At 43.3% G+C, this 11,409-nt stretch overlaps 3 protein-coding genes across 5 annotated transcripts in view; 2 read left to right on the top strand and 1 right to left on the bottom strand.

The window, feature by feature from the left end:
• Window positions 1-11: 11 nt before the first annotated feature.
• Window positions 12-11,409, top strand: part of plekhb1 (pleckstrin homology domain containing B1) — a 186,173-nt gene continuing 174,775 nt past the window's right edge. Inside the window, exons 1-6 of one of the 2 annotated variants that reach the window (XM_077740246.1) lie at window positions 12-204; window positions 274-426; window positions 507-609; window positions 888-927; window positions 999-1,089; window positions 1,201-1,530. In XM_077740246.1, the coding sequence (XP_077596372.1) occupies window positions 168-204; window positions 274-426; window positions 507-609; window positions 888-927; window positions 999-1,089; window positions 1,201-1,334 (558 nt within the window). In that variant the 5' untranslated portion in view covers window positions 12-167 and the 3' untranslated portion in view covers window positions 1,335-1,530. Of the gene's footprint in view, window positions 205-273; window positions 427-506; window positions 610-887; window positions 928-998; window positions 1,090-1,200; window positions 1,531-11,409 lie in introns of those variants that run through there. The other variant, XM_077740245.1, reaches the window with a different exon arrangement.
• On the bottom strand, window positions 1,527-3,966 carry sc5d (sterol-C5-desaturase). Its single transcript, XM_077740243.1, has 5 exons — window positions 3,825-3,966; window positions 3,251-3,468; window positions 2,704-2,836; window positions 2,537-2,637; window positions 1,527-2,271 (listed from the first exon to the last, which is right to left on the bottom strand). Exons 2-5 carry the CDS (start codon window positions 3,458-3,460, stop codon window positions 1,831-1,833), a joined length of 885 nt encoding a protein of 294 aa, XP_077596369.1. The 5' UTR covers window positions 3,461-3,468; window positions 3,825-3,966; the 3' UTR covers window positions 1,527-1,830.
• Window positions 4,730-9,410, top strand: LOC144212714 (uncharacterized). Of its 2 annotated transcripts, none has more exons than XM_077740802.1 (2): window positions 4,730-5,531; window positions 7,001-9,410. In XM_077740802.1, exons 1-2 carry the CDS (start codon window positions 4,851-4,853, stop codon window positions 8,882-8,884), a joined length of 2,565 nt encoding a protein of 854 aa, XP_077596928.1. In that variant the 5' UTR covers window positions 4,730-4,850; the 3' UTR covers window positions 8,885-9,410. The 2 variants fall into 2 exon arrangements, with proteins under 2 accessions (XP_077596928.1, XP_077596929.1); XM_077740803.1 differs by lacking the exon at window positions 4,730-5,531 and adding an exon at window positions 6,319-6,432.

Here is an 11,409-nt window from a genome sequence, read left to right as displayed (position 1 = left end):
GCCTGCCTAATCCAGAATTATCCTGTGACTCAACCGTGACCAGAGAAAGAATAATCTGCCAGGCGCAAAATAAACAAGCACAGGAACAACGGCTTTTACCTTGTAAGTGGACTCCTCAAAAAATCCCATTGTGGTTGTTCCTATCCTTGAAAGAAGAGTGGAAAAACATGGCACTCATGAGGTCAGGCTGGCTTTGGAGACAGAGTAAGTACATTATGATAACAAGGCAACTGTGACTTCTTATTGGAACAACAAATGTGTCTTACCATCTAGCATCTGTGCTGAGGCGCTGGAAATTGAACTGGTGTGACCTATGGGTGGATGGGAGTCTTTGTTTCTACAAGAACGAGAGTCGGCGAGAACTGGAGCATCGCGTTAACCTCAAATTTACGTGTATAGATGTGCGCAGTGGCCTTGAATGCCGAGGTAAAGCATTGTCGTTTTGGGATCTTCAAGGACTGCCTTGGTATTCATTTTTTTTGGGCTGGGATGGGGTTTGATTGCAGGGGTGACGGCTCCCGAGACAAACCCGCAGGAGAATGTCGTCGTCGTGCAGTTCAAGGATGGCTCAACCATGAACCTGTGCGCTAACAGCCAGGATGAATCCGTGTAGGTGGCAAAGAGTTATCTGTGGGGCAAGGCCTTGTGAGCTTTTGTTAAACAAAACAGCAGTTTTTCCCACAAACAGGATTAAAATGTGTTGTTTTAACAGCAGAGTATCAATGGCGATCTTACATAATGTGTTTTAAGGGATTAAAGGCACTGTTGATAATCAAAACAGTGGTGGTTTGCACTCAATATCTGCTGAACTTGACAGAAATAGACGTTCAATTCGTTATATTTGGGAAGGATGACATAAATGGATTTATCCTGTTCCTTTCTTTCAGTGCATGGAAACTGACAATGCTGGAAACCAGGAGGAATGCGGTGAGATGCACTATTGGATTGCTTTTTAGTGGCAAAATGTCTCATTTGGGACTGTTTTTCTTGATCCCCAGGTGTTTACATACGACCCCTATGATGATTCTTATCATGCCGTAAACCTCAACAATTATAACACACTCTACCTGACACCCGGAGTTGGACCAGGTATTCCACTTTGTAGAAAGCGTATTAAAATGTTGGATGTCGTACTGTAAAATATATTGATTGGCAAATCCAGATAACCAAAGGCTGGTTATAATGCTATGACCTCCCCAGGAACCCATCACGTTATTGTTCAGAGGGACCCCTACGACGGGGTCATTGACCACCTCGCCATGGGTTTACTGGCAGGTGTAGCGGCGGGTGCGGCCATGCGCTCCTTCCTCTGGGCACCCATGTTCTTCTGCTGAAACGCATTTAACGTGGCATCTTTATCCCTTTATTCAGTTCAGACGAGAGGCTTCTTTTGTATTTTCAGTCCGCATCTTCACCTGCTCTTTTCATCATTACTACAAATGCCTAATTAGTACTAGTGAGTTGTATTACTAGTTGTATTACTCTGTGACTTCTGGCTTGTGATAAAGTACACAACATGAACCAAATAAAGTGCCTGCTTCTTTTATTTGAGGTGTCCAACAATTAGAGATCATAGTTAGGCTTCAAGACTTGAGATGCTCAATTTTGTAAGCCATGCTGCTCTTTATTAACATTCTATTTAGTCATTATATAAAAAATATTGATTAAAAATCATTATAAAAAATAATCATTGAGACCTGAGGTCATGTTGACCAAATATTAATATATTTTGGCCTACATGACCCAAAATGCACGCCCGGATTCCAGGTTTTTTATGGCGATATTTTTATGAAATGGCCATAGTCACTTGCTCTAATGGGGTGGGGAAAACTACTCTTCTTTAGACATGACTCCTCTCTGTCCATTTGCTTTACTGTTGTCTAACTTTCCTTCTGAACGAAGCTTGCGGAGCAGGTCGTGAGGACCTTTGCCCATCAAAGCCGAAGGGTAGCGGTAAGAGCCCCCGATACGATCCCAAAGTGTAAAATACTGGCCGTAATTGTAGTCGAAGAACAGATGGTGGTCCGTGTGATGCGCCGAGCCATTGATGATGGCCGTCATGCCACCGGGCACGCGGTAGTCACCGTCGTGGATGGAAATGGTCCAGATGTTGACAAAGACGTACAAGGCTAAGTAGAGCACCTTATGGAGTGGGAAGAGGAAGGGGTATATGTGGTACGGGAGCCCCTGCATGAAGCCGTCCACCGGGTGGAAGGCGTGGCTGGCAAAGGGAGTGGGAATCTTCCATACGTGATGCGGTTTGTGAAAGAGCTGCGATCAAGGGAGCCACGCACTTTTGTCAAGATCTCAAGTTTCAGGCAACGGTATAAACAAGTTTCAGTGCCACGTTTACAAACTTTGATTTTGGCCCACTTTAGATCCCAAACAATGCCCATGGTAGAAAATTTGATTGAGGAAATACTCATGATATATCAACTCCAGTTTGGAGCAGGTCAAATAAATACATTTAGCAAATTTCTTTTTGAAGCAAACTTTGGACTAATAATAGCAAAAAAATGGCTGTTATTGTACTCACCTTATAAAAAAGCTTGTGATGTAGGAATCGATGAATCCAATAAATGCACATGTCGGTGAAAAGGAGAAAGGATATCATACTCAGGAAGAGTCCCGTCCACCCTGCAAAAAATGGCAAATACGCATTGACAAACGTGGAAAGATCGTAGAAACATCGTAGCGTCGTACCCAATGGAGAGTCGTGGACATTGTCATAAACTTTGCTGTAACCTCGAACTTCGGCAAAGAACAAGGCGACCGTAGGAATGCTGATCCATGGTAGGGAAGTCAGTGCGTATTTGATCTCCCGCCGAACCTGATTCTGAGGGAAGGTAGCATTTGTCAACAACAAGCGATTGATTAATTATGCAAAGTAAATGATTGCATTTTATTCAGCGTCAACCATTTTTTTCCAATCTGTAAAAATCAATAGTCATTCTAGAACATCCAAGATCTAATTACTGGACTCAAAATCAACCTTTGGCAGCTTTCCCACAGTGATGAACCATTATACCAAAAAAAGTACAGTCTAGCATTAACTAATGATAATATTTGACTTCAAGTTAACTGGTTGTTCGAACTAAAATGTCAATTGTATTAAAAAAGGACATTTAAGGGGCAACCTTATGATGCAATTATAACTGTATCATCTCAATGTCCTCTTCCGAAAGAAAAAAAAAGCATACAATACAAGAATATTTGAGGGTGTATCACAAAAGTTACAATGGAGTAGTACCTCTAAGAAGTGTGGATGTTTCATAAGTTCATGGTCAAAGATGAAGTAGTAGCTGAGGGCTCCCAGGGTCAGGTAGAGGACCGCGGCACCGAGATTGGTCACTACCAGTAGGCTGAGGATCTGCCGCAGGGCGCCATCCTCGGCCCATGACGCCGGGTACACGTAGGGTGTGAACACGTAGTGGTCAGCCACATTCAACACAAGATCCATGCCTGAACCTGGATGGACAAACAGTGGGAACAGGCAATGTAAAAACATAGGCAGATAACATTCATACAAACAAACCAAACGATCCATATCAAAACAATTTTGCATTTTCTATCAACAGATACAACAAACCAGTTTCTTAACATGGAAGAGTCTTAAAAATATAATTTTGCAGGAATTAAGGGAACCAAGAGTTTCATATTTTGCAAGTAGGTCATGTTTGAATCAAATGACATGATCTAATGACAACATGACGATCGCAGTTATTTCTGCAAGTAAAAACATGAACATGTAAAGCACAACTACGCTCAATGCAAATATTATTGAAATAGCAACGTGGAATTCTAGTTTTAAGAACATACGGTACCTGATCTTGGTCACTATTTTGGACAATAACGCTGTCAAAAGGTACAGCGGTGGGGTAGTGCCAAACATTAGCCAATAGCTGACAAGTGATGCGAGACGCATCTACGAGCTAAGCCAATGAGTGTGCAGCCTATGGTCACATCAGCTTTGTTCTCTTTCGCCATTGGACATTAGGCTGATCTGCTCATTGCACGAGCTTCCGCGGTTCCCTTCACCTCAACTGTGTTGGAAATGTTGCCAAAAAACACAATAAACGGTCAGATCTGACTTTTGACATGCAAGAGGGCAAATACAGACTTAAGAATGCAAACATTTTCCACATTTTCAGGCAGATCGGCAAACAAAGCACCAATAAATAATACAGATTAACCATTTCAGGGCACAATGGTCCCTACAATGTACAAATTCAAATATTGATCTTTGACCTTTTACTTTTTTTTTAACCTGTAACCCTAGGTAAGGTGAGAGACTATTTTGGTCCATTAAAAATAAAGTATTATACTAAATATATGGATATAATGACAACATGATCATCATCAATGTATATGAATTATAGTTACATTTATTATTATTATTTATACAGTGTTAAGAAGTACATTAAAAGATACACTGGTTAAGAATACATCCCCAAGACTGATAGGCTTCATTTGTTCAACAGTACTAAAAAGGTTCCACAAGGCGTCACTGTTGATTCAGGTAGAAATATTATTTCTCTGAAACTATCACAACCAATAGACATGTGGCTTGAGGGTCACCATTAAATGTGTTGTCATCACAATGACGTCATCACAAAGTATATCAGCCACATGACTATGATGTAGAGCTATATCCCCTTTTCCGGCTGTCATCATGGTCAGCCATGACTGTGGGCTAGAGCAATTTCACCCTGGCGATATCATTGTCACAAATCATCGTTGGCGTGCGACTGGGTGCTAGAGCCACGCTAGCCCGGAGCCCAAACAAAAAGTCTTCAATTAAGTGGGGAGTCTAAGCTCGTCAGCACAAATGTGGTCCTGAACCAAGCACAATGGCAATGAAAATGGATGCCACCGAGGACAATTATTCTTTAAAGCAAAATGTGCAACTCCTACAGTATCAGACGGAGAAGTTTAGACAGTTGTGGACAAAGGGGAGCGAGTGTTTCGAAGAGCTTAAGCACTACTACATCCAGCTCAATGAAGAGTGGCAAGCCCAATGGCTGACTAGGGAAGAGAGCATAGCATCCTACTTTAGGCACCTAGAGTTGGATTATATTAAATTATTAGAGGAATATGCCAAACTATACAACACGCGACAGGCCAATGAGAGAATTCTACTGAAAACCAATGGCGACTTGCACAAGTGTAATTTAGATCTCAAGAAATATCACATGCAACTCAACCAAGTATGGCAAAGCCGCTGGATGAAACGGGAGAAAAACATTGCTTACCAAGTGCGATATCTGGAAGCGGACAATAGAATACTGGTGATGGAAAAAGCAGAGCTGGTCCACCGAATGAAGGCCAATGAGAAAATGCTCTTGAAAACCAAGGCCGAGCTATACAAAAGCAATTTGGAGCTAGAGAAATTAAAAGCTTCCAAAGAGAATCTTTCAACAGAAATCTCAGGGAAGGAAGTGAGGTGGAAACGGGAAAAAGACAAACTGCTTCAAGAACGACAGGATTTTCTGGACAATGTCAAGCAGTTTGAAAATCTCATCATGCGTGTGGTACGTGTACATATGCCTTTACAAATTAATCATGTAACGTATACAATAGTAAACACACCATGTGACATCATGGTATATTGTACAAATGTTTGCATTAATGAAAGGTGACCACCACACCTATTTATTTTTAACCCCCCCCCATTTGTTAGGGATTACATTTTAAACACTTGCTATAATCTGCTTCTCGAAATTAACCAATCCGATCGTAATTGATCTTACATTGACGTTAACATGTTCGTATTGGCATTCTTGCACCGATAGCCTCAAATTAAAATAGCCTTGAATTAAAATATCCTCGAATTAAAATAGCCTCGAATTACAATAGCCTCGCACTAAAATAGCCTCAAATTAAAATAGCCTTGGCAGTGCCAAATAATAAGGCGCTCTACCACTTTAAAGAAATTGGACATATTGGGGCGTCAATGGATAAAAAGCCAATGCTTTGATATTGTAAAAATCATCTTTTCGAGAAAGAGGATAGTTATGACTTAATAGTAATGTCAAAGCATTGACTTTGATGTGAACGTCACCCCTAGTAATGTGGCTGCCCTAAGGCCATTTTGGTAGGGGCGGGAAAAAAAGGACTCTTCATCCTTCTGTTGAATTGAAATAAGTTCATAACTAGTAGATATCTAATCCATTTGAAGTGGGAGGCTACCGACCTCTCATTCCAAATGGATTGGACGTTTAGCACGGTCAATGGCATCGGTACAGTATCGTCAATTATTTTCAAAGTACTTGTGATTAACCCCAAATAAAGTTGCCTGTGAATATTGTCATTCATGCAGGTCATTTCAATCTTCAGGCATTGAATCGATTGCAACTGGGCTGTTCTGGTTGTCTTTGAAGATGTTTGGCCTCTCATCCGAGCAGGCTTCATCAGTTCATGCAACAAGGCAAGGTAGGACAGCTCTGCTCGGATGAGAGGCAAAAAGTCTTCTAAAGCCTGCCGCGCACGCCCTTTGTGGAACCGGAACAGAATGAACTTGTCAATGACAATAACAAAAACAAAAAAATACAGTACCTATGCTCACACATGTATTTAAATCCGGAATTTGGCATGAGCTAAAAACCTTACAAACACGAAGAAATATACACAACTGTCGCCTCTATCAAGGTATAGAGAATTATAAAAAGCTCCAAAGAAGAGTGGAACGTTAGGCCAAAACATTTAGGCTTCTGTTCAAAATAATGCAATATCATAGAAAATAGTCATTTGACAGCTGTACTTTATTTGAGGTTTAAATGGCTCAGATATCTATTGCCAAAGGCAGCCAATGAGGAAATGATTGAGTCTGAGCAGCTGCTGTTGTAATACACACTCGCACAACTACATCTTTTATTTCTAGTTTCACATTCGCCACTGTTAAAATAAAAATAATGGTAGAAAGTAATACGATTTTGATAATTATTTTGGCATAGCGGTCGAATGGTTAGCACGTGCCTGACGCTACTATTTCTTTTTTTAGGAGCTTGCCGTCCAAACGATGGAGGAATGGACGCGGCTGAAACAGGCCGAAGGCGCAGCACGCGACGGAGTGGACGAGTCCATCAAGGAGCGGGAGGAGTTGGGGGAAGGAGGTGATCGCAAGCTGGAAGAGGGAGACAACATCCAGGACGAGACCACTTCCGAAGAGGAAATGCAGGAGGTCAACGAGGACGACGAGGAGAAAGACGATTGGGAGGTAGCCGTGCAGGGAGAGGAAGAGGAGGAGAGTGGTGAGGAAGATGAAGAAAGTGTCGAGCTGGAGGAGGAAGAGAGTGACGAGGAGGAGGAGAGCTACGAGAGAGAAGAAAGCAACGAGGAAGATGAGGGCCAGTGGGAAGACTGCGACGATGTCGAGTGGGAGGACTGCGACGATGAAGAGGATGACCAAGGGGACGAGGCAGAGGAATGGGAAGACGACGATCAGGAGGAAGGGGACGAGGACGACCGCGAGGAAAGGGACGAGGACGACCGGGAGGAAGGCGACGAGGGTGAACCGGAAGAGGTTGGGGAGGAAGAGGAGGATAAGGGGGGAGAAGAGGGACAAGACGGTCCACAGGAGGATGATCAAAACATGGTTGAAAAAACAGCTGAAGAGAATGTTGGAGAAGATACGGCTCCCGGGGAGCAGGAAGTCACAGAAAGTGATAGCCAGGGAAAGGAGGGCCAAGAGGGGGTCGACCCAATGGAGGAAGAGAGTCCCCAGGGGGAGGCTAGCGCTCCTGTGGAAGAGGAGGAGAAAGCAATAGAAGATGTCCCTGACAGTGAACAAGAAAGTGTTACCAAGGAGGAGGGTGGCGAGGAGAGCGCCGAAGCAGGGGAGGAGGGTGAGGAGATAGAAAGTGACGAGAAGGCGGCGGAAAAACACAGCGAGGAGGGTGAGAAAGAGAGTGCAAAAGAAGAGGGGGAGAGTGCGACCGAGGAGGCGACAGACGACAAGACCCAAGGAGAGGAGGGTTCCAGTCCCCCAGCCCAACAGAGTGAGGCGGGCGAGGAGGCAGGAGGGAGTGTCGAAGTGGAAGAACAAGGAGGTATTGCGGAGGGGAAAGAGAGTGAAGAAGAGACTGTTTCTCCAGATGTGAAAGAGAGTGAGGGAGGCGAAAAAGACATTGTCAAGAAAGAGGAGGGAGAAAGTCTCGCGGGGGAGAGCGAAAAGGAGGTGGTGGAGGATGCACGGCCTGAGGTGGAAGAGCCAAAGGAGAGTGTTAAAGAGAGTGACCAAAAGGAGGAGGAGGCGGCACAAGAGAGCGTCAAAGAGGACCACGCTGAGAGTGTTGCTGAGGGGAAAGTCGACGCTGGTCCCGAGGAGGCCGAGCCGGCCCCGAAGGAGGAGGTGAAGGAGGAGGCGAGGGAGGAGGTGAAAGAGGAGACGAAGGAGGAGGTGAAGGAGGAAAGTGTTGTTGAAGAGAGACAGAGTGACAAGGTGGAGGGAGAGAGTGCTACGATGGAAGCTGGCATTGATACAGAGGAGAAAGGGACTGACCCCAAGGAAGAAATGGAGATGGAAAAGGGCGCCACAAGAGGTGGGGAAGAGGGTCCTACTGAGGACTCGATAAGTGATCCGGGGGCAAAAGAATGCCTGGTGGAAGAGAGGAGTGATGTGACGGAAGATGAGAAAAAGGTGATGGAAAAAGGGGGGGTGGCGCAAGAGAAAACGGACAGGCGGCCAACTTACTTTGAAAAGATGATCAGCCGCCTCTCTGAGACGGAAAAGCAAGAGAGGCGGGAGCGGGTGAGACGAGAAGTGGAGCGCATAGAAGAGGAGAAGAGAGAGTGGGCCAGGAGGGAAGAGGAGAAGAAAGAGGAGAAGAGGAGGAGGAAAGAACTCAGGAAAGAACAGGAGGCCAGAGATAGGGAGGAAAGTTGATTAAGGAGAGGATGGAGCAGTAGAAAAAATGGAAGCGTGGGGGGGATACAAAAAAGAGGGGTCGTGGGGGTCACATTTTTTTCTCTACCGCAAAGACCTTTGATGTGACCGTCCCACGCATAGATTTGATACTGTCAAAGTTGGAGTCTTGTTTGGCTGATCTGTAATCATTTTGCAATCTGCCCACAGGAGAAAAAGAAATCTAATTTGACAATGAGGTAATGAACCCAAGAAGCCATTATCTTAGCCAACCTATTTCAAAGAGCAGTTGAGCACTGATGGAAATTCTATTAAACATAGCTGGCTGATTTCTCTATTTGGCGCAGTGGCACGAGGAGCCCTTTCAACTATTGACAATTTACTTTCAACTCTCGGGTTGCCCACAATCGTTATTCCCAGGAGTGGCAGAAAAAGTCGAGCCTTTTCTAATGCTTCAAAAGGGCAACAAACTCAAGACTTTTGGCTAAAGAAGCCCCGTGTACAGAAAAATTGCAGCGTTGGTCTTTTATTAAAACTTGAATTTTGATTAGCTTCCTAAAAATAGATTTCCCTAGACACTATCACGGTATATATAAGAGATTTTATGACAACATTTGATAAAGGATTACAAAAGGTCATGGAAATAAGACTGCATATCCATGAGCCATTCAACCTAAATATCAAATCGTATTTAATAGCGATTATTGTATACCATGCCATAGACAGATATTGAATAACAGTAATTGGATGGAACAAAACCTCTTTTTGTAGATCTAAAAGTTTTTATATTAGCTTTTTTAAAACATTTTTAGATTTTACAAACTATTTTTGAACTAAAAACACAAACAAACGATTAAGAATTATTGATTTAAAAGGGGGAAAACCAGTACATTTGATAAACATCTTTACTCTACATTTTAATATAATCCCAAAACAGAAAGTCATGATTTACTTTCCCGGGCCAACCAAAATGATGCGGCGGGCCAGATTTGGCCCACGGGCCGCCACTTTGACTCGTGGTCTAAGGTATTTAATTGTGATTTCACAGAAAGAGCTCAAAGTATATTGTCTGCACCAAAGAACCCTAAAATCCCATTCAAATATCTCTAAAGGACCAAAACATTCAACCAACATTATCCAATACAAAGTCCATTTTAAATAGAATGAACGGGAATTACGATTTAAAGTGATATAGCAAAAGGGAACGAGCGGAAGCCAATCTGATGTTTGCTAAAGAACCTTGGGTTGTTACCACGTGTCCACTGGAGCCGTTTCAACCTGAAATTACCCATCATGGCCTGGGGCTCCAAACACATCAATCTAGAAATTTTGAAATGTGCAGACCTGAAGCCCCGTGCGCTTTCATGTGATATTTACCAGCTTGCTGGATGGATAGATTTATTTGTTCTGGAGCTCCTTGTGTATTCATGACATGAATTATGCTTTAGATGCTAATCAGATGGCAGACCCAGAAGCGGTCCCAAAGTATCCCCCTAGAAAACCAATCATTGGCGTGGCATTCTTAGCAGCAAGCGAGCCTTTGCGAGACAAGATTGCACTTGAGCGCAGCCTCGCCGTTTTGAATTTTAGTGCCGGACTAAGCACTGATTAGAAGCATCCTCCCCGCTGATGGAAGCGTTGTTTCTTGATTTTAATGAACTGCTTTACATTAGCAAAGAACCTCTGCGCCTCTACTTTGACTCTTGCCGTTGGAAAAAAATAGCCAAGACTCCCGTGGGGGATAAAAAAAAAAAAAAAAATGAATAAATGAATCACCACAGACCTGTAAACAGCACATTCTTGAGCCAAGATAAAGAAAAAAAATATTGACAATACCTGCCAGCTATCTTATTATCATGCCCAGAGTTGCTGTTGGCAAAATGGCCCAAGCTGGAGGAAAGTAATTGCAGCGGTCGAGGCATAGGGGAGAAAGATGCCAATGTTTGCCAAGCTTGCAACCCTGATGTGATTGTGTACTGCCACCTAATATCTACCGCAGTAATGCTTAAGGGATAAAAGGTGTCACGCTGGCACATGGGCCACATCACAGTGACAGGCGCCACCAAGCAGTTGCTCTGAAAAGTAAATGTGTGCAGCGGCAATAACAAACGAAATTGCCCAAATTGCCATTGGCCATCCCGACAAGCTCTTTTTTTTTTTTTTACCCCCAATTTCTGGGTCAGGATGGGGTTTGGTTTCTTGTGGGTATTGCATTTGGAACTGAATTTACAGCTTTCAAAGATCATTTAGGCTGCTAACCGAGACAAAATGGCCAAAGACCTCACCATCTTGATCTTATAATGATTTCAGAAGTCAATCAGGGGTGCCAAATTCCACTTGGTTTGCCCTGGGCCAATTTATTTTTGGCCCAAAAAAAATGTTAACCTAACATTTGTTCATTGGCCCCACCTAGTCACAATAGATTGGTCATTTAGTCCCATTAATGCCACTTAAAGATGAGCAACCACAGCCAGTTTAATTGGATTTAACCACTCCACCATTGCCATCTAAGTTCAACCATTTTTGGTAAAACATTCTGACTATCC

This window comes from Stigmatopora nigra, chromosome 19 (assembly GCF_051989575.1).
Source record: "Stigmatopora nigra isolate UIUO_SnigA chromosome 19, RoL_Snig_1.1, whole genome shotgun sequence".
NCBI lineage: Eukaryota > Metazoa > Chordata > Actinopteri > Syngnathiformes > Syngnathidae > Stigmatopora > Stigmatopora nigra.
Note: the sequence above shows the minus strand (reverse complement) of the source record. Positions and strands in the feature narration are given on the sequence as shown.

Excerpts from the sequence above, each read along its gene's own strand:
- sc5d (XM_077740243.1), bottom strand. The coding sequence starts at position 3,460 with ATGGATCTTGTGTTGAATGTGGCTGACCACTACGTGTTCACACCCTAC. Across the intron at positions 2,837-3,250 it reads AACATCCACACTTCTTAGAG|AATCAGGTTCGGCGGGAGAT; the intron begins GTACTACTCCAT and ends ACCTTCCCTCAG. Across the intron at positions 2,638-2,703 it reads TGTCCACGACTCTCCATTGG|GGTGGACGGGACTCTTCCTG; the intron begins GTACGACGCTAC and ends CATTTTTTGCAG.
- LOC144212714 (XM_077740802.1), top strand. The coding sequence starts at position 4,851 with ATGGCAATGAAAATGGATGCCACCGAGGACAATTATTCTTTAAAGCAA. Across the intron at positions 5,532-7,000 it reads AAAATCTCATCATGCGTGTG|GAGCTTGCCGTCCAAACGAT; the intron begins GTACGTGTACAT and ends TTCTTTTTTTAG.